We start from the raw sequence: 23031 nt of genomic DNA on the forward strand, positions 1-23031 counted from the left end.
GGGCTCTTTCCTCTTCTCCCTCTGTCCTATTTCACTTGGTGATCACATTATCTCCCCGTGGTTTCAATTACCATCCATACAGATGACTCTTCAGGTTTACTTGTCCAGCCCTAACCTTCTGACCTTTGTTCTTACATCTTCAACTGTCAGATATTTTGAGCTGAATGTCCTATAAGCATCTTAAACACCACATGTATATTATTGAACTTGTGATCTTTTCCTCAAACCCTCTTCTCTTCCTATTTTTCCTGTTACTGTGAAGGATACCAGTGTCCTGCCAGTCTCCAAGGCTTGAAACTTAGTTGTCATCCTTGACTTCCCAATTTTTCCCAACCCCCCACTCCCCATATCCAGTTTGTTGCAAGACCTGTTAGTTTCACCTTTGTAATATCTCTTGTGTATATCCCTTCTCTCCTTTGACACTGCTACCACCTTGATGCAGATGTTCATCACTTCACACCTGGACTACGACCGCAGTTTGCTGCTTGGTCTTCCTATCTCAGGTCTCCCCACACCAATCTATCCTCCACTCAGCTGTCAAGTTGATCTTCTTGGGGTAGCTAGATGGCGCAGTGGAGAGAGTACCAGCCCTGGAGTCAGGACGACCTAAGTTCAAATATGGCCTCAGACACTTACTAGCTGTGTGACCCTGGGCAAGTGACTTAACCCCAGCTGCCAAAAAAAATTGATCTTAAAGCATCTTCCTCTTGACTGTATCATCTACCTTATTCAATAAACTCCAGTGACTCCCCATCAACTCTAGGATAAAATATAAAATTCTGTATTTGGCATTTAAAGCCTTTTATAACCTGGCCTCTTCCTACCTTTCCGTCACTCATACATCTTACTCCCCTCCATAGTTTGCTGGGATCCTGTGACACTGGCCTCCTTGCTGTTCCTTGAACGAGACACTCCATCGCCTATGTGAGCATTTTCACTGTCTGTTCCCCATACCTAGAATATTTTCCCTCCTCGATTTCCTGACTTCCTTTAAGCCCTTCCTTTAGATTGTGAACTCCTTGAGGGTAAGGACTGTCTTTTGCCTCTTTTTATACCTCCAGATCTTAACACAGTGCTTGGTACTTTGTAGGTGTTTAATAAATGTTTATTGAAGTCTTGTCCTGTCTTCTATAAGAAGTTTTTCCTTGGGGCAGCTAGGTGGATAAGAGCACCGGCCCTGAGTTCAGAAGGACCTGAGTTCAAATCCGACCTCAGACACACAACACTTAGTAGCTGTGTGACCCTGGGCAAATCACTTAACCCCATTGCCTAGCAAAAAAAACAAACAAAAAAAAAAACATAAAAAAACCCAAACTTGTCATCTTATCTTGGTGCCTTCCCTCTGAGACTACACCTAATTTATCCTGTAGTTCTCTAGTTTGTACACGATTGGTTTCGTATTTTGTCCATTGGTATACTGAGTTCCTTGAGAGTAGGGACTGGTTTTGGGTTGAGGTTTTTGTTTTTTGCCTTTTCTTTGTATTCCTATTGCTTAGCACAGTGCTTGACACATAATAGGCACTTAATAATTTATTTTTTAATAGAGTATATATTTATATGTTATAATGTATAATTTATATATAAAATACATAATTTAGATATTATAATTATTATATAATATATTTAATTTAATAAATGCTAATTAACTGACTGACTATACTTGGTAATAGTCTCACCAAAGACATATGTTAGTGCCTTTTTCCTGCTGCCTTACCATCACTGATCATCACTATTTTTCTTTTTTTTACCATTCTAATACCTAGGAATTAGTATCTCAAGGCTGTTTCAGTCTGAATCTTTTTTTAACACTAGAGTACCTGAGTGTCTTTTTTTATCTGGTTAACACTTTTTATTTATTCATTCATATATTCATTCATTCATTCATTTATTTATTTTGTTTTTAGGCAATTGGGGTTAAGTGGCTTGCCCAGGGTCACACAGCTAATAAGTGTCAAGTGTTTGGTCGGAGGCCGGATTTGAACTCAGGTACTCCTGACTTCAGGGCGGCTGCTCTATTCATTGTGCCACCTAGCTGCCTCTGGTTAACACTTTTTAAAGGAAGGAATACATTATGTTTTATTCCTCTAGTGGGGAAATTATATTAATTATGTATAAGTTCCTTATAGATTCAGTTTTTTATGGATTAATTATTTCCTGTAAACAGCATCTTTCTGGATTCTGTGTTTAAATCCATTTTATGACTTTTTTTTCTGTTGGAGAATTATGTCCATTTGCATTAGCATCACAGTGGTTAGGTTTTTTCCCCTCAGTAATTGTATTGAAAGACAATACATTTTAAAGTTCTTGTTTTTGTCATTAAGCTAAAATTAACAAAAATTCCCTGAAATCAAGTTTCTTTTAAATAACTATATAGGCTTCTTTCACTTGAACTTCCCCTAACAGGAGTTTTTTTCTTTTTCATACCCTTTTTTCTTTTTCCTTGAAATATTATTTTTGAAATATTTAGTAATTTGGCCAATACCATAACTCTAAGGGTTCTTATATTTTGTAAACAGTTGATTTATTTTGATTGGAGAAGTGTGAATTTTTTGACATACTTCTTTTTCAGTGTTGAATCTTCAGTGTTGAAATGTAGGTTACATCCTAAGGTCCTTAGATTACATACTAAGACAAAGGCCAACCTCTCTACATGTGGCTTTGATCCTGTCTTCTCAGTTTCCATCCCCCCTCCACCCCCCATCTTCAACTTCTCTCTATCTACTGGATCCTTCTGTACTGCCTTGAAAAATGTCCAAGTATCCGCCATCCTTACAGAAAGTCTTCACCAGGCTCTGTTCTCTTCTTATAAATCTCCCTTTCTCAATCAGACTCTTAGGAAAAGCTGTTTATGTCTGTTCATGCCCTCCTCTTCTCTCAGTCTTTGTAACCTGGCTTCTAACCTTATCACTTGACTAAAATTACTGTTGCCATAGTTACGAGATTGCCAAACTAGATGTTCCTTTTTTCATCTCTCATCTTTTTTTTTTTTGTGCGAGGCAATTGGGGTTAAGTGACTTGGCCAGGGTCACACAGTTAGTAAGTATTAAGTGTCTGAGGACCGATTTGAACTCAGGTCCTCCAAGGTCAGAGCTCTGCCCACTTCGCCACCTAGCTTCCCCTTTACTCTCATCCTTCTTGACTTACCTGCTGTATTTGACACTGTTGATCACCTTTCCTGAATATGCTCTCCTAGTTCTTTTCCTTATTGCCTATCCTCTCCTTCTAAATATCTGTATCATGCCTCTAAATGTGGGTGTTCCTGAAGACTATGCTAGGCCCCATAGTCTTCTTTATACTTTCTTGGTGCTTTCATCATCTTTATGTCAATGACTCCCACATAAATTAATATTTTTTTAAAAAAAGTATTTATTAAAGACTTATTGTGTGCCAGACACTGTGCATACAAATACAAACATGCAAGATAGTTCCTGCCCTCAAGGAGCTTGCAGGGAAATCTGTATATCTAACCGCAGTTTCTCCTTTGAGCTTCAGTCCCACATCACCAGTTGCCTATTGGATATTTAAAACTAGACAGCCCAGATATATCTCAAACTCACCCCACCCCTCTTTCAAACTTACTTATTTCTGTTGAATGTTCCACCATTCTTTTAGTCATCCAGGTTTATAACAGATATGACCATATGACTGCTACTTAGCTAACTCCAATGTCTTCCAGTTGTCACTAGAATAAAATATAAATTCCTCCATTTAGCTTTTAAAGCCTCATACCGCCAGTGGTCCCAGCTTATCTTTCTAGCTTTGTATTTTATGACCCCTCCTGTACTTTATGATCCATCCAGCAAACTGGCTTCTCTGTTTCTCCCGCAAGACACTCTATTTCCTGCCTCTCCATGTACTGGTTATCTCATGCCTGGAGTGTTCTTCCTCACCTTTGCCTCTTTGAATGTCTTTTCCTTTAAGACTTAGCACAGGCATTATCTTTTGCATGAAACCCTTCATGAGCCCTTGAACTGTTAGTGCCTCCCACTGAAACTCACTTGTTTTTAACCATATATCCATTTTTATTTATTCTCTTTATAGTAGTTAGGCGTATATGCTTATATATACACTTGTCTTCCCCTTCAGAATATAATCTTGTAAGTAGGGATTGCTTCATTGACTGTTCTTGCATCCTCAGTCTATAGCATAATGCCTAGATAAAACATAGTAGTAGTCATTCAGTAAATGCTTGTGAATGATTAGGTGTGATACTTTTGATCTTTCTGCTTGATGCTGTGTATTTTGGAATGTTTCATGGATGTTCTTTTCTTTCTTTAATATTTCTGTCATTACTTACCAACTCCCTACCATTCTAAAGCAAATCATTTGTTTTCCCTTTCAGTCTGCTTCTTTTAAACTTATCTGTTATTGATTACATTTTAATTGAGGTATAGTCTGTCATGTAGTATTTATAATTTTCTTTTTTTCTATGTTTATCCATTCTTTATGGCTTAGAATGTGATCACATTTTTATTGATACTTTTATTTTCACATCACCTACATTTGCCAATTCATTTCACCCTCTTTCCCTAATGGGAATGTTCTATTTACATTTGAATAAAAAGTAAATTCACTCTGGGCATGCCAGAAATCTGTGCTACCTGGGAGGCAGGTGGGTCTCTTGACCTAGGGAGTTCTGAGTTGCAGTCTGCTAAAGCCAATCAGGTATTCATGCCAAGTGTGGCAATAACACATGGTGGTGGTGGGTTGCCCATCAGAATATAGATCAGGTCAAAGCTGTATAACTATCAATAGTGGAATCAGGCTGGTGAGTGACTACTGCACTTCTAGCCTGGGTGAGATAAGAAGACTTAATAAAAAAAAATTCTTTAATTAACCGATTTAGTTCTCTCCGTATATCTATCAATGAATTCCCCTATCCCCAGGATTCTGCGTATTTCTATAACTTTTTTATTTGTTTGCCTGAATTTTTTTTGCAGAATATTATATTCTGAAAAGATATTGACATTTCCTACTATTGATGATTTTCTCAGCTAATCATTTGCTCTTCATTAATAATTTAATAACAATACTTAATTATTAATAATAAATCAATTAATTATTATTAATTGATGACAATAATTTCCTTTAATTTAGTTGCTGTGCTGTTAGTTTTATATCAGTATTTAACATCTATATAATTTAGCTGTCAGTGATTCCTTTATTCTTACATAGTTGTTAGGTTTTTTTTTCTCATAATGCTTTCTAACATGATTCCATTGCACCCTGCAAAGTGGCAAAAATAACACAAAATGGAAACAGGCAATGTTGAAGGGATTGTAGAAAGATAAATGCACCAATACATTGTTGGTGGAGCTGTGAAATAGTACAGCCATTTTGGAAAGCAATTTGAAATCATGCAAATAAAGTGACTAAAGTGAACATACCCTTTGAACCAGAGACTCCATTACTGGACTTGTACGCAGAGGCTTGAAGCCGTTGGTACTCCATATACTCCAAAACACATTTATAGCTGTATTCTTTGTGATAGCTAATAATTGGAAATAAATTAGATGCCTGTAATTTGAATGTAATGGAATATTGCTGTGCTATAAGAAAGGATATGTGTAATGAATACAGAAAAGCGTGGGAAGATCTATATGAACTGATGTATAGTGAAATAAGCAGAGCCAAGAAAACGACACACACAGTGACTGCAACAATATAAAGTTGGAGGAATAACCACTTCCCCCAAATAAAAACGAAATGTAACAAAATTATGGAGACCAAATTGGACTTGCTGTGAAGAGCTATGAGAAGATACCTGAACTCCCCCCTTTGTGGAGGTGAGAGGTCCACAGGTATTAACATTTTGAGACTTTTTAAATATAGGGATCAACTGACTTTCTGCCCCCTCTCCAAATATACTGTTTGTCAATGGGAAGGCCCTCAGGCAGGGGAGGTGGAAGAGTGGGACACGTTGGATACTGTGGTAATGTAAGAAACAGAAAATATCAATAAAAACTTATTTCAAAATAAAGCATGGTTCCAGGTCCTGATTTTTGGAGAGTAGCCAGTACAGACTACACATTTCTTGCATCTAATCATTTTAAACCTGCAATTGACTTTCTCAGGTATATTTTCTGTGGGTACTGTGTTGTCTTGTGTTTATTCTTAAAAAAACATTTAAAAAAATTTCACTGTTTTGATGCCTTTTGTTTTTATTATATGTCTTTCTTGACCCAATTAGACCTCCTTTTAATGTTGAAAAAATAGTTAAGCACGCCCAACTAACCAGTAGAATGACCATCTGATAGCATATGCAACATTCTTTATTCTTTTCTCTGCTGAGAGAATGTATTTCATCATTTGTCTTTGTGGGCCAAGAGGGGATCATTACAGTTAATCAGATTGGCCACTTTTCAGTGTTGTTTTCATTACATTTTTTTCATCGTGTATATTGTTCTCCTAGTTCTGCTTTACTCTTTTCAGTTTATACAGGTCTTCCAAGGCTTCTATGAATTCATCATGTTTGTCATTTGCATGAGCAATAATATTCTATTACATTAATATGTCACAATTTGTTCAACTGTTCCCCAGTCAGTGAGCGCACATTTTGTTTCTACTTTGGCTGCCACAAAAAGTATGAATATTTTGGTGTACGTGAGGCCTTTCTGTCTTTGACCTCGTTGAGGGGTATTTTGCAGTTGTTATAATTTCTAGTTAAAACAGTTTTTCCATCATAGCTTTACTAAAACAAGAAAAATAATTATATGGCTTATGTATAATGAAAGCATGGATTATATATTCTCTTGAGTGTGTCTAGCATATGTCTATTTATATGTACATATTTTATACATTTGTGGCTATGTGTATATGCTTCTAATATACACACATTTTTCTAAAGAAAATTTTCCTTGTGACCTTTCAGTGTAATTATTAAATTTCTCCTTCTGTAGATTCCAGATTGAGGGTTCATCAGAAATAGTTTTTTTTTGAGAGATTTCATACATCCAAGGTTTTGGGATTTCTGACAGAATCTTTATGTCTTGTTAACAAGTTTTGAGAGTTATGCATATGTAATGGAAATGCTGAATTTTTAAATCCAAATATTTATAGAAAATCAGTGGTTTATATGAACTTCCCAGCAAGTGGGAAGTTTGTCCATTGTAAATCTTCCCTGTTTTTTTTTTTCAAAGCCAAAATGAGATAGCTGGCTAAATTTCTTTACAGCATTAATTTTATATTGGTGGGCCAGCAGATTGCAATGTCTTCTACTCTCCTAGGTCACAGAGCTCCACCAGCACGGAGTGGACATCGGTGTGTGGCAGATAATACCAATCTGTATGTATTTGGAGGCTATAACCCGGATTATGATGAGTCAGGAGGGCCAGACAATGAAGATTATCCTCTCTTCAGGGAGCTTTGGAGGTACCACTTTGCTACAGGAGTATGGCATCAAATGGGCACAGAGGGTTACATGCCCAGAGAACTAGCATCTATGTCACGTGAGTTTAAGAGTTCAGTGGTAGTTTTCCATTCCTGAATTTCTGACTAAGTAGAATTGTCTGAGAGGGCAGACTTACTATATCAGATTGTCTGTGTATTTAAGTTAATATCAATGAATTTATTTAGAATATTAGGATAGAGACCTGTGATTTCACTGATGCTCGAAACTTCTTGGATAAAGAGACTCCCTCTGTAAAGACAGATTAGCACCTCTTCTGCAACTCATCTTAGAGAGTTGCATAAAGGACTAGAAAGTTAAAGTGACTTGTCCCAATCACTGCACAGTATGTGTTGGAAGAGACATTGGAGGACAGATCTTCCTGACTTCAAGGCCTGTGCTCGATCGACCGCACGACACATCAGTTATGGCAGGATTATAAAGAAGGAACCAATGACAACTTAAACTTAGTGCTTCGTGGTTACAGAGATAGCACGATCTCCTTTCATCCTCACGGAACTCTGTGAGGTAGATAGTACAAGTGTTGTCTTCATTTTATAGATGAGAAGATGGGCTTATAACCAAGGTTTGTATAGCTGTTAGTTGGCAAAGTCAGATTTTGAAACTAGATTTTCTGACTTCAAAGCCTCTGCTTCTTTCTACTATATGAGTCTGTATCCCCAAATGGCCAATTTATAAATTGGACATTCAAGAGCATTTGCTGTTTATCTGTTAAAATAAAAGGATAGATGGGAGAAGATAACTTGAAGGAGGAATGATTAGTCAGAGTTATTATTTTGGCACCTTGAATGATACAGGCCACCATCTTCCCACAGAGGAGAAGGAGGCAGCAGTAGCCAAAATTTAAAATGCAAAAGATCATTATGAGGAGCCAGAGAAACATGTTAATCATTTCCCCTATGAAGTCCTTAGGGATTTTATTGTGTCTTTGCCCAGAGGTGGGTAGGTAAAGACTCCACTGTCTTCTGCTCTGGAAGCTATTTACATTTTTAAAAATTACAATCATATTAAATTACAGTGTTGTTATATACGTATCTAAAATTGTTCTGTATTTCTATCATATGTTTACTCTAGCTTTCATATTATATGGGCTTAGTAAGGCATTGGAAAAGATCTTTGTGCCATATAGTTACTGATTTGAACTACTTTGTGAAATTACTAAAGCAGAGACTTTTTTTTTATCTTTTAAGTAATTTTGTGCATGTATGTACATATACTACACACAGAACATGAACAGAATTTTTTGTCCCTTTCTAGTTGTGTTGCATGGGAACAACCTGTTAGTGTTTGGAGGCACTGGCATTCCCTTTGGTGAGAGCAATGGCAATGATGTCCATGTCTGCAACGTGAAATACAAACGATGGGCTCTGCTCAGCTGTAGAGGGAAGAAACCAAATCGGATTTATGGGCAGGTATTAATTTACGTTCATTAATTTGTTCACATTTTTGTGGCTGTGAGTATGGTAGAAAAAGATGATTGCACATGAAACTGCAATTTTGTTACGTACAACTAGCTATTCTTTTAAAATATATAATACAGTTATGTAAATTTCTTTTTTTTTTCCTTTTTTTCTGTGCCCCCCACCCGTCCCCTAGAAATGGCTACCATCAGACACAAATATGTATGTGTATGTAAAGTCGTTCTACACATCTATTTATCAGTTCTTCCTCTGCATGCAGATAATGTCTTCCTTCATTGGTCCTTTGTACATAATCTGGGTATTTCTAATAGTCAAAATGACTTAATTTGTTCAGAGTTGTTCTTAAAACCATATTGCAGTTAGATACCCTGTTTGAAAAGGTGGATTTTCTGAGGTATCCTCAGTGGGTACTGAACTGAACTACTAAGGACAAAAATGCTTTCAGTGCTTGTTATAGGGATGTTTTAACTTTGAAGAGCAGCAATTATACTCTTTAACAAAAGCTTTTCGAGTGACTGATTCAAGTTTCAGCTCTTCAGACTCTTTAAGGGCCCCCATTCAGTGATAGAGGGCAGTCCAGCATAGCCTCTCCAAAGCCGCAGTTCAAAGATTGCTTGAAATAATAAGCTTGAAATGCTTAGCTATGGTAGTAGATTTGAAGAGGCTTCTATGCTATGCTGGATGACTCTTTAATCCTGTCCTAGGGTATTTATTCTCTGAACAGCTACTGTCTGATAGCCGAATCTGTTTTAAAGACGAACCCACTGGGAACATGGGAAGAAGCTAAGTGGTTGCCAGAGATTCTTGGTGATTCTTTTTTTCATAACTTCTTTATCATCTTTAAAGCATTTTTCTTCAAATTGTTTAGAGAACGGATATTATTTAGTACACATACTCACGTCTGTGATATTAGAATTTTGTAGCTAGCAATCATCTAGCTTCCCCTCAACTATCTTGTGCATATGGTACCTGCCTTTAGATTGGGAAGAGTTTTATTCTTTAAGAATAATAGGTATTCATCTCCATAATCTTTAAGCTGCCAAGGATTTATATTCTAGGAGGCTTGGGTAGGAGAAAAGTCATCTGAAAACTGGTCTCAGGACACATAGCTCTTGACCTAGGCCTTATTAATGGTTACTTAGTTCCCTCGGTTAGGGTCCCTTTGAAATCCCAGGTAGTATCTCCAGTGACTCAGAAGGAAATGGCATTGTACTCCTCCTTGTTGGGAAATAATTGGCATTGACCATTAGTCCTGCTCTGTTGACCCCACAGGTTTTTTAACTTCAGCTTGTGCTCTGACCCCAGCCCTGGCTCTTCCTGATTCTGGCTTGGCCCCATGATTTGGCCTCGGACTGGACATTGGTGAGCATTGCTCGCTAACCTGCCCTGCCTCTCCCTTACCTACTCTACTTCTTGGAGTCTTCTTGGTGTCTTCCTTGGTAATTTACTCGACTTTCTTTCTGGTGGTGGGCTGGGCCACATAGTTACTTATCTATTCCATATCCTTCTCATTGATGGCCAAATCTCATTGATTATAATACCTTATCTGTAGGTTAGCTTTGAAAATGCTATCCACAGTTTCTTAGAAACGACATCTTATTTCAATCAGTCAGTTACTGTACTGTGAGTCATAGCATCACTGGCCTTCCTATGGTTATTTTAGGAAGGGGACACCCCAAGAGGGGTGTCAGTCTAGCAAATGGTAGAGGAGATTGCAGTTCTTTGGGAAAAGACTCTTTACAGAAGAGAATCAGGCCTCTTGTGATATTCAGAGCCCCATCACTTGACAAATCTAACCTCTGCCCTGGGTGCCCACTTAGCCTACCAAGAAATTTAAGGGGACAGTTGAACCACTGACTAGGTTTCTTTCTTTAAATTTTTTTTAATGAACAAAAATCTATCATTCTCTCCCTCCTGCCCTCCCCCTTTTACTGGAGGGGGAAAAAAAAACCTCAAAGAATGTCTGTAACAAGATTGGCATAGTCAAGCAAAACAATTCCCATATTGGTCTTAACTGACTAGGTTTCTTATACAGCTCTGATTCTTACTGATATTCTTGCCTGTTGGTTTTCCTTCAGGCTATTTCACAAGTTGCATTACTAAGTGGGTGGCTCTAAATTTGTAAGGAAAAACAGCGTTTTGCATGAAGAGTTTGTGCTGAAACTTAAGAGAGCCTTTGAGAGTTCCACAGGAAAGGGGCTCATGACTCCATATCTTTTCACAGGACCTAGAATAGAATCAAGCTGACTTGGCTTCCATAGGGCTGAGTGATCCTGTGAAGGATAAACTGGTCAGGGTTTGACACTACCTGAGTTAATAAAGCAGTAACACCAGATCAAGGTTCAACTGAATTCTTGGATGGGCCTGTCCACTGAACTATCCTCCCCTTAAGGCATTCAGTATCATTCACATTCTGGCCTGGCCATGAGCCTGTGCAACTTCTTCATCCTTATCAAAATGAACGATGTCCCATCTGTGTCTGTACTTTGGGTATATGGCCACTTTGATGGGTGCCCAGCTGACTTAGATTGGGAAAGTGGGTTGGTCCCCTGGACTGGCCATTATTTCCCTGGTCCTATAGGATCGATAAATCCCATTGCCAACATTTCTGTTTATAAATTGAGCTCCCTTTGCCTGACTGGTGTATGAGCTGTCCCCAAATTATTTTGAATTTGTGGGGCTTAGGAATCTTTATCAACATAGGCTAGGAAAAGATTTTGTCACTGATGGCTAACTGCTAATCCCTGGGCATGTGATTCATTACACTTGGTTTCTGATGCTGCTGGTTCCAGTCACAAGCCATTTAATTTTAACATCAGAGAAATTTAGAATTGGAAGAGAGCTTGGAGGCCATGTAGTCCAGTCCTTATCTGAATAGGCATCTCCTCTACAAGATGGCCAACAGGCAGGCATCCAGCCTCCAACTGAAGACCTCTAGTGAGATGGAACTTCCTGCTTTATGAGGAAGCCCATTCTAGTTTGAGGCAACTCTTGTTGTCAGGACAATTTTCCTTATGTTGAGCCAAAATGTGCCTCTGCACTCCACTCCTGATGTTTAGGTCCAGACAAAACAATGCTGTTCTCGCTTGTCTTCAGATATGTATAGGACATATTATTGGCTTTGGGGCCAGAGGAGGACTCAGATGTCAGCTAGGTTAACTTCTTCCATTATTTGACAGATGAAACTGAGGCTTAAAGCAGCTGTATAACTTTCTTAAGGTCACACATTGAGTCCATACCAGATTGTTGCTGTTGACTTATTTCAGTCCTATTCTTTGTGATTCCATTTTGGGTGTTGTTTTGTTTTTTTTTTTGGCAAAGGTCCTGGGGTGGTTTGCCATTTCCTTCACCACCTCATTTTACAGATGAGGAATGAGGAACACAGGGTGAAGTGGCTTGTCCAGGGTCACACAGCTATAAGTATCTGAGGCCAGATTTGAAGTCCGGTGTTCCTAACTCCAGGCCTGGCTCTCTATCCACTGTGCCACCTAGCTGCTCATTCATACCAGAGCCAGGAGTTAAATCCAGGGGGTCACAGTGTCATTTCCAGTATACAATGCTGCCTTAGTATATCTCAAAGGAGGTTGAATTTATATCCTTATAAGGTATCTGCTTTACCTTGTTAAGTAGTCATACATGCATAAATGAATGTATAAATGCATGAGATCACATGAATGCATAAACGTATAAGAACACAAGTTTTATTTCTTCCCTCCTTCTTGGATGTTTTTTTTCAGTGTTCCTTTATATGTTGATATTCTTCCTATGTCATTCCTACTGTTCTCTAGTTTAGTGGATACATATGAGCTGTTTCTACCACCCCCTGCTCCTGTTTTCAGTTTGAAGTTCTTTGGATCAAATTTGTGAATCTCTAGGTAAATTTATTTTTAACAGCTTAAGAGCCAAGAAAGAACTTGAGGCAGCATGGCGCCATGGAATGAACACTGCATTTGAAGTCAGAGGACTCGAGTTTGAATATTGAGTCTGCTACTTACTTCCTATATAACCTTAGAGAACTCACTTAAGCTCTTGGGTCTCTCGTTTCTCATTTGTAAAATGAGGGAGTTTTACTTTATAACTTCCAAAATACTTTCCAGCTCTCAATCTGTGACCCTGTGAATGATATCTTGAATCAGAAATACCATTTCTATTCTGATGCCATCTTCTTAACTAGTTATTTCACAAATTTGCCTTTCTACTTTGATTTGGCAGCAGGGATAAAAACACTATGCATTCCGAACCTCTTCAGTTTCTTGCCCAGAACTTCATAGTCTCTAGCAGTGCTTTCTAGGTTCCTTTTGACAGTATCATTTTTTTCCTCTGTGGGAAATGGCTGCTGAGTTTATCAAGTCTCAAGAGGCTCTCTGTCATATTTTGGACATGTGGTCTAGAAAAACAATGTAGCTCACTGTTTTTTACAGGTTCATGTGAGGGCGATTTAGTATCCATTTAGCCAAATGTCACCAGCCATCATTATTTATTTTATTTAACCTGTAGTGGTTGGACTCTCTCCTAGTGGTGCCTGTGAATTCTTATCATCATTCTTTGGAGCATGGAAAAAGATTTCTTTCTCAGAGAGCCCATCTCTATAGTGAGAAGAATCTCTTACCTGTTATTTTAGTTATAAAGATTCATTGATCCTTCTACCTTCTTACCTCTTGACATAGGATAGGTCTATATGTTCAAAATTCTTTTTTCTCTGTTTTGTCTTTTCTGTATTTCTACTTTCAAGGAACATTTCCTTTCTCCCTGATAAGGGAGAGAGGAGGGAGTCATTCTCTCCATTTTATATTTATAGTGTGAAAATTGCCTGCATCTTATACAGATCTGTCTCACTAGGCGTTGGCAAAAACATAGTGTACTCTTTGCAGCTTACTGAAAAATTCTCCTTGCCCTATACACCTGCTGGAACTAGAAGCTTTAGTTCTCTGTTGTTCTTACTACTCATTTAAAAATTATGTTTTATTGATATCTTTTGTCTTTTCATCATAGTCATTTCTGGTGGTGAAACAACCAAAATCTCATACCTTTCCAGATTCATTGTGCTCTTGGGACAAAGGTCTTGTTGCTAGTTTGGGGGGGGGGGGTTGGTAATTCTTATAGTTAATTGCCACAACAAACTTGCTTTTTTTGTCAGGTCTATTTCCCATCTCAGGGCCTTTGTCCTTGGCAGCTCCTGAGTTTTATCATTAATGGGTTTTCCTTGCTTTTCCTGCTTGCTTTGCCAATATAATTTAGCAGTTTCTTGCCAATGCCCTAATGCAAATAATAGATGTTCTTAGCAGTTTTATTTGTAAATTCAGTTTCTGGCTACTTACTTCTTCCAGTTTCTGCCTATTTCTCTTTCACTCATTGATGATTAGATTTAAGATACTACCTACCTCAACTTGCATCTTTGCTGTCTTCATGAATAGGCACAGTTTGAGCCAGTATGACTTCATTATATACTTGTAGTCCCATGAAATGATCTTAGCCTTACTTTACTGTCAGCTAACAGTACTGGTGATGCCCAGGATAATCATTGTTAGTCAAAACGTTGCTCCTTTTGGAATGCCTCCCACCCTGCTCCCCCTTTTTTTTTTCCTGTTGATGGCAGAGATCCTCTCCTTAGCATCCTTCTTTCCTCCCTCCTCCAATATAATATGATAGTGCAGCTATATGACTGCACCATCATATTATATTTCAAGGCACAAATCCTGGTAAGGTTAATGTGCTCTCTGACAGAGTCCACACCATAGGCACATGGACATTTTTGCAAACCCACTTGTGACAAGGTTTCATCTACTCTTCAGCCTCTCTAAGTGGGGTCTCAAACTCTTTTTCAGAAAGGAAATTGAAGAAATTTGCCTGTGTAATTATTATTGAGAACATTACTGTCTTTGACTAGTACTTCCTTTCATTGGTGCCTGCCATACTTGAACTTTCGATGGCCACCATGTACATGAATCTGGACCTCCAAGACATCTACAGCTTAGTTTATGGTCTTGTAGTGAGAAGGGATAAATGGAAAATAGTTTTCTAAACAAAATAAGAGTACTTTAAGTATACTTTATATTTAGACTGTAGCACTCTAAGTGTGTCTTAGTGATTCTGTGCCTCTCGTGACATTCTTTCTTTTACTTTAATTATTTGTTGTTGCTTTTTCCAAAACATCACACCATCACTTGCATTTTTGGTGGTGAAGAATTTGAGATGATATAAGGTCATCTTCTTTCTTTACCAGACCTGTTCCTTCTTGTTTCTCCCCAGTAGTCAACTTAGTTTTTCTTCTGAATTTTATACCACTACTGCCCTTTGACTTAGTTACACTACCTAATTACCTGCCCCCATCAGTGTCTGTTTGTAGCACAACCATACTGTAACTCAGATGACTTGAGTCAGTGATATTAATAGATCGATTTTGTCCTTTTTTTATTTTTTAGGCAATGGCTATTATAAATGGCTTCCTTTATGTCTTTGGAGGAACAACTGGCTATGTTTACAGTACAGACCTACATCGGTTAGACCTGAATACCCGGGAATGGATACAGCTAAAACCGAACAACCTGAATTGTGATCTGCCAGAAGAAAGGTAAAGTTCTAAGATATATTTGGTGTTTGCTGCTAAGATTTTACGTGTTTAAAATGTCAGTGCATAGCTTGAAGAAAATTTAGCTAAATTTAGAATAATAAACTGGTCAGTAGATCTCAGTTTAGACAGTAGTAGTCTTCTGATGTGGGAATGGTACATTTCCCTTAATGGGAGAATCTTTTCTGTTTCATTCCTCCTTGATATTAAAATTTTCAATATATGGATATATATGGAATTTCTATGTTAGAAAAACAACTGAAATCTTGAAGAAAAGTTAGTAGTAGTATTAGTAACCAAATAAGTGGAATGTGGTTAGGACAGTTATTCCTAATTCCCTCATCTATTTTTCATTTATTCATTCTTCAAATATTTACTAAGCACTTAGTTTGTATAATACATGCTGCTGAGTACTGGGGGGAGATACGAGTGTAAGTGCCTTGTAATAGTAGTCATTACATTATTCTGCTTTTTAGATACTAGCCCTAGTGTTTTTCCCCTCATCCTTCCTGATACACTGTCTTTTAGTAATTGCTTGTTCTTAAGATTAAGCTCACGTAAACTCATGGATTTTTTCTATTGAATAACAAACTTTTTCCTTCTCCTAGTTCGTCCTAAAGAGTCTTACTTATTCAAAATGGCATAGGGGAAGACGGAGTATCTTTCTCTTGGTTATATTTTATTTTTATTGCTACAGAACTATTTTGTCGTGTAGATAAAGCAATTGCAAAATGATGTCTTATCAGTATCATATCCCTCGGGGAAGGAAGGAAAACTGGTTCCCTAGGAAACAACTTGATCTTCTTTTTGGATTAGTTTATTAAAGTTCTTTCATATGTTTCCTTGGTGTCAGAAACAGGGTTTTGGGGTTTTTTGGGGTTTTTTTTGTTTGGTTTGTTTTTTTGGTTTTTGAAGTAGATTTCTGACTTTCTAAATAAGTAATTTGACCTGTTGGATGATCTGTAACCTAAGTCTGTTTATTAAATTTGGGCAAAAATACATTTCTTCTAATTATATATTTGATATTTTCAGGTATAGACATGAAATTGCACATGATGGGCAGAGGATATACATCTTGGGAGGTGGGACTTCCTGGACAGCTTATCCCTTAAATAAGGTATAAAAGCTTTTCAGAACAGGATATGAAGAAAATGTAGCTTTCAGTTACTGTGGTTTTTTTAGAGGGTGAGTTACTAACATATGTTGAACGTCATTTTTTTCAGAATACCTTTTAATAGTATCACATCAGACAGTCATCTTCTCCTATGCTTCTGAATATGCTTTATGAAATATATTTCCTTAGAGAGATGAGGAAAGTGACTTGAAGTGAAGATATAGTAATTGAAAGAAGCTTCCAGTAAGTTCTTAGTAGAGTTGGAGTTTGAACTAGGATTTCCATGTTCTTGCATTCTTCCCAGGATCTATGATATAAAATCAATTTTGGCATCTGCTGAGTTCTCTAGGAAGCAAGTCATTTTGAGTAGTAATAGCTTGTATAGAAAATAATTTACATGCCCCACTACTGTGTATAACTGTGAATTCATATTTCTAAAGACCTTTGTGGACATTACTTGAAAGACAGCTATATAGTAAGAAAACTTTGATGTTTTTTAATAGCTTAACCTTGGTCTTTTAGCATTTAACCATGCATAGAAATATGATGTGATCTGGATATCTTAACACTTTATTTTTGCCTTTTATTTGTTCATTTAATCTATATCTCAGATTATTTGTTAAGGGAGTAAATGAAAATTAAACTGCATTGAGGTTCGTAAACTGATTCCTTAGGGGCTATTTGAATCTCTGTTTCATTGACCTCATTGCTGAGTGGAGATGATCAATGTCCTGATGTCACACAACTACAGTACTTTTTCCATTGTTATAAGAGGAAAAAATTTAGTTTTCTAATAGAAGATTATATAGGAAGGAATTAAATCATGGTATGGTATGGCACAGTCTAATTTCCTTGGAGGATAGAATTAGGAAGGTACAATCCAGTAAATTATGATGTTAGGAATTACTAGGGTTATGCAGTTTTTAGAGAACTGAGTCCAAATGGGTTTTTGTATACCAATCCTTATCCTTTCTTTGTTGATGTATTTGGGATCCTTTTTCTTCAGAGGGGTCTTAAGATTTAGAGTCTATTAGAGTCTGCCTCCTAATCTGGAGAAAATTTGGAAAATTATATCAGTCCTACTGAGTATTTCATTATCATACATCTTGCAGATGAATTGTGTTTCAAATGATTCAATCTAATTACTGTCTTTGTTAAAAGAGTGAGGACAGATAGAGAGATGCAAGGCCCAGGAAAGCTTTTCAGCAGAATGCATGGAATTTTGCAGGCAGGCATTAAAATATGGCTTGTTCGACATCCAGAGTCACAAATGATTATCATTTTTTCTACTAAGTGAGTTTTTATGTATGTGCATACGTGTGTGTGTTTTCTTTTCCCAAGATCCACGCATACAACCTTGAAACGAACACATGGGAGGAAATTGCAACAAGACCTCATGAAAAAATAGGTAAATCATAAATGCTGATTCTCCATCCTTGAGTAAATTTAATTTCCTTTTTTGAATGCTTTTAAGGGGGGAAATGAATTAATTGGTATTTGTGCTCCTAAAGTAGAGATGCTTGATATTTTAATTTGGACTGATGTTAGACGGTAGCTATAGTCAAGAGTCAGATGAAAATTGTTTCCATCATTCAGCCACTGTATAGAGATGTGCTTTGACAAGAATTGTTGAATTTTATGACAGAAATGGAGGAGCAGAGTTAAGAAAATTTATATTTAAAAACCTCCTAGTGGATAGAGAATTAGATTTGGAGTTGGAGAACCTGGGTTTAAATCCCAACTTTGCTTCATGCTACCTTTGTAACTGTGGGCAAGTCATTTCCCTTATCTGGGCCTTCATTTCCTCATCTGTAAAATGAGGGCATTGCAGTAGTTGATCACCACAATCTCTTTCAGTCTAGAAGTTGTGATCCTCTATGGGTAAAGAGCCCTGGGAAAACTCAGATTCTGCAAAGGATAGGAAAACCTGCTCTATTGCCTCCCTACCTCTTTATCATACCAGAGTTGTGCTGGTTATTAGGTATCTCCATTCTTTGTGGTCTCTTCTCATTCTAGTAAAACCAAAGTTATTCCACTTTACAGCTTTTCCTAATGTAGTAATTTGTTTGTGTGTCTAATTTAATTGAGCAATTTATAGTATGTCCTTTGCTATGTCATATTAGCATTATGCTTTGTGTGAATAATAGAGCTCTTGTATATGTGTGTTTGGCAGGTTTTCCTGCAGCCAGAAGATGTCACAGTTGTGTACAAATAAAACATGGTAAGGACATTAAACTGAATACTACTTCTAGCTCTGTGCTCAATGAGTGAGGGATTGATTGAAAATAGGAGAGTACAACAGTAGTGTATAGGAGTGAAGGAATCTGTTCTCTGGTGCCAGATGGAACTGGTAGCTTCAAAAGATATCCTGCGTCATTCAGGAAGTAGGAGGTAGTATTTTTCTAAGTTCTTTATCTAAGTTTTATAAATAACCTTTCCTTGTAAGATTCTATTTCATTTGCCCCACAATCTCCTTTAAAGTTATTAACAATATGATAGCATCTTAGTCATTGAAAAGTAGAACTGGGAAAAGTACCATCCATTGAGGAACTGTTTTTGGTATGGAGAGCCCTTCGTAAGTTGCTTGTGCTTTTTGGGTAAGATTTATAGAGTTCAGTTTGAAACAGAGGTAGTTTAAAAAGAAAAACAAAACACCTCGAAACAGAAAGATGGACAAACTTTAACTCCTTATTTCTACTCTAGTTAGGACTGAAGTCAAACTGTTATATTAAAGTTTTTCTTGAACTCAGACTAAAAAAGCAGATTAAAAACCAAACCAAACCAAACATCTTTCCTAAGGGTGACCTAAATTTTATCGTCATCATCCTTGAATTGTAATTGAGTGAGCTATTTTGACTTCATTAACGATGAACTCTTGGGATTCAGAAATTTTCTGTTCTTTATCTTACAGACATGCTGCAAAAGCAGTTATGTTTTCAAGTTCTAGCTCAAATTCCTAAATTGTTGTACAGAACTCAAATGTCTACACTTCTTTAATAAATTTTTCAGTTAGTTACAGGTTTTTAACTAAAATACCTTTTCACTTTGATATACTTTTGTTCCTACTTTTGATCATGGAAAGTGGATAGTTTATTGTCTCAACATACTTAGTAAAGTTAGAACATAGTGATGCTGAGTGTCCCAAGTGAGTTGGGTCTTCTTTCTGATCCTCATCTCACCCTTTTCTCTCTGGCTGCAGGAAAGCCAGGGATTGTCTTTTTGTGACCAAAAGCTAAGTGAGGGAGCAGTTGTGCTTGCCCCTGTGGGAATGTTCCTACTTACTTGGGGTGTAGATGAGAGAATCTGTACTCTTTTGGGATATTATGGGTATTTTTAAAAGATCCTGTAATACCTGATCTTCCTCATTTTGCTTTCTTCCTACCAGTTATCCCATCAACTCCCTTCCTTCATCGTGGAGCCCGGCACCACACAACTGGTGTCTTCAGGTGGCATGAAAATAAAACCTACCTTAGCAAGTCTTGTAATCTGCCATAAATATTGAGTTTATTTGGCTCATATAATCTGCTCTTTATTTCTGTCCTTTGTAGATGTATTTGTTTGTGGCGGTTATAATGGAGAAGTGATTTTGGGAGATGTCTGGAAATTGAGTCTGCAAACTTTCCAGTGGGTAAAGCTTCCAGCTGTTATGCCTGAGCCAGTTTATTTCCACTGTGCAGCTGTAACACCAGTAAGTTTTTATTTTATTACTTGCATGGGAGTGGATGGTATTTTCTGTTTGTAGATATTTGGTGAAGAAGTTCTAATATAAGCAGTTTAAGCTCCTTTATATATAAGATTCTGCTTTGAAGCTTGCCTCCAAGGTTTGCTAAACTCCTGAGTTTAGGAGATAAACAGAACAGTTGACACCAAGACCCATGCCTACAAAACACCACACTGCGTCAAATCAGTGATCCATTACTGGGTTCCAATCCTTCCTCTGATATTTGCTAGTTATTTGACTCTGGACAAATCATAACCTCTTTAAGCCTCAGTTTCCTCATCTATAAAATGAGGGAATTGGGCTAGATGATGGTTTGCAAGGTCTTTTCTTGCTCCAAGTCTATAATCCTCCTGAATGTCAGCCTTGTAAGAGATACACCTTAAATACCCATAGCTTTCTTTATTAATGGGCATCAGCCACACCTTTTTTGATAGCAGTATTTGTTCATCATATTTGATAGCTAATCTCATTTTGGTTCTATTTGCTTTATAAAAATCTTTTCCAAGAAGGAGAGTCTTCACTAGATCTTTGGCATGTCTTTCTTCCTCATTTAATTTGTACTTTTCTGCTTGCCCTCTTTGTTTACAGGCTGGTTGCATGTACATTCATGGAGGAGTGGTGAACATCCATGAAAATAAACGGACTGGGTCATTATTTAAGATGTGGCTGGTGGTACCCAGTCTTCTGGAACTGTCATGGGAGAAACTGCTTGGGGCCTTCCCTCACTTAGCGAATCTCTCCCGGACACAACTTCTGCACCTCGGACTCACACAGGGACTCATTGAGCGGTTGAAATGAGGCTTTCTGGACCGTTCATTCACCATGGAAATCCTAATTTAAAGAGACTTCCTTCTCTATTTATGGGCAGCGTGGAGTATGCTAGCAAGAGGATTGAGTACCCTGATCAAGGCCTTACTCAGAAAATACATCAGATGCCTTTCTGTAAATTTGTTTTTAAGTAGATGGAAATGTGGGGATTTCCCCTTATGCTGCTTCTCCCTCCCCCCTTTCCCTAAATTCCCTCTTCCTTGATGGGAAAAGGGGGAGATGGAGTTAGCTTTCTGAAAATCTCTTTAAAATGTCATGAATCAAGATAAAAGTATAGACTGCTTTTTCAGGAAAGTTCTGAACGTACAGTCAGCAACTTTTGGCTAGTGCTCTTCTACTTTAAAATACCACCATCAAATTCCAGTAGTTCAGGAAACATGGGAAGGGTGCCTGTTGAGAGCCTTGCTGGTTTTCCTTAATGCCACATATTTTAGTATGTTATTTCTAAAGAGGTATTTAATTGAGTAGATCTTCCTAACTGCAACAGTCTTTGACATCTTATTCTGTAGACAGCCCAAATGCATACTTTGGCTTTGGTTGGAAGGGTAACACAACTAAGTTGTTAACCTGTTTATCCTTTTGGGATAGGGAAATGTTGACTTATCAAAAACTTGTGTGATGTTCTTGAAGACCAGGACACCAAGAACATTCCGGATAAAAAGGGACTGTGGGCCAAACAAAGCCAGAATGACTTAAAAACACTGGCATATCTTCTCAGTGTTTTTTCTTCTAAGTGTCTCCTCTCTTTCACCTCATGGTGAAATGTAGGTCTAAACAAATGGCTTAAAAGTCATGTAATATGGGCTACTAAGTAGATCATGAGGTCCTAGGGTCATGTAGTTCAAAGTGTATGAGGGTGACCTGCAGCTGTTTCCTTTCTGGAGACTTCAGACTTGGTCTCTGATCTGAAACATAAGATTTGGCTTTCTTTCATTTAAAGTATCTTCCTCTCAGAATTGATGCCATTTGCTCTTAGTAAATAACTTGCTGCTTTTTAGGCTCTGGACCACAAGCCTCTTTTTTTCTCAGGCATTGGGATTTTCCCTCTAGAAAGCCAACTGGCACTTGGTTGTTTCCTTAAATAATTCTGCTTTTCTTTCTGTTCAGACGTGCATTGTGCTCTGAGTCATATGATCCTTGTTGCTTGAAAAAGCCAAAATCAGTATGTTATCCATTCTGCGAAACCAAGTGTCGTTTTAAAACCATCATGGGGGAAGAATGCAATTGAATGTCATTTTCATTTTTGTGTGGAGTTTTTAGTCTTGTTCTTTTTAAATTTGGGAAAGTGACTTGAATTTCTAATTTGCTTTTTCTCTAGTTGTTTAGATAATAATTAGATAGATCATTGTCAGGTGGACATGTAGACACACATAGTTAATAAAGGTGCTTAAGAAATACAGGAAATGCAGACCTGGTTGTCCCAGCTAGGTCTAATGTAGATATGGGACATGTTTTTCCATTTAAGTGCCTTTTTTTCAGCTAACTCTTAAAAATAATTTTATCTTTCCTTCACTTTAAAAACTGCTTGAGGATGTGTATGTTTTAAAATAGTCTCTGAATTAAATTAAAAGCATCCAGTATCTGGGAAAGGAGGGGAGAGCTGTGTGGAGTGTGGAAGTGTATAGTGTTTAATCCATCTTCCAAGCCTTTACATAACATCCCATCTGTGTGGCATGAAGATGTACAGATTTTTTTTTTTTGTTCTGTAGTTTGGGATAACTGTTTGGGCTTTGGAAATTTTGGCTTGTTCCTCTTTTGATATGGGGTACCTAAGGCAAGAGGCAATCACATGGTAGGTCTTGCCCTTTCCTATGCTTTAATAGTTTGCTAACCAGTTACCTTTTATAGTTTGTTGTTATAGTTGCTTCATTAAGAGAACTATTTCCCTGTCATGACTAGTCTAGATAAGCCCATTTCTAGTTCAGAGGAAGCTGCTGTCAGCCAGCTGCCAACCCAAGCTAAGAGTGTTGG

At 37.5% G+C, this 23031-nt stretch overlaps 1 protein-coding gene across 3 annotated transcripts in view; it reads left to right on the forward strand.

The window, feature by feature from the left end:
- Positions 1–22349, forward strand: part of KLHDC10 (kelch domain containing 10) — a 55321-nt gene extending 32972 nt beyond the window's left edge. For all 3 annotated transcript variants that reach the window (XM_027840149.1, XM_027840150.1, XM_027840151.1), the window contains 8 exons: positions 7227–7448; positions 8666–8820; positions 15252–15400; positions 16430–16514; positions 17853–17919; positions 18685–18732; positions 20060–20199; positions 20821–22349. In XM_027840149.1, the coding sequence (XP_027695950.1) occupies positions 7227–7448; positions 8666–8820; positions 15252–15400; positions 16430–16514; positions 17853–17919; positions 18685–18732; positions 20060–20199; positions 20821–21030 (1076 nt within the window). In that variant the 3' untranslated portion in view covers positions 21031–22349. The remainder of the gene's footprint in view (positions 1–7226; positions 7449–8665; positions 8821–15251; positions 15401–16429; positions 16515–17852; positions 17920–18684; positions 18733–20059; positions 20200–20820) is intronic.
- Positions 22350–23031: the final 682 nt, after the last annotated feature.

Source organism: Vombatus ursinus, unplaced genomic scaffold (genome assembly GCF_900497805.2).
Source record: "Vombatus ursinus unplaced genomic scaffold, bare-nosed wombat genome assembly UNPS02014839.1, whole genome shotgun sequence".
In the NCBI taxonomy this organism is placed as follows: Eukaryota; Metazoa; Chordata; class Mammalia; order Diprotodontia; family Vombatidae; genus Vombatus; species Vombatus ursinus.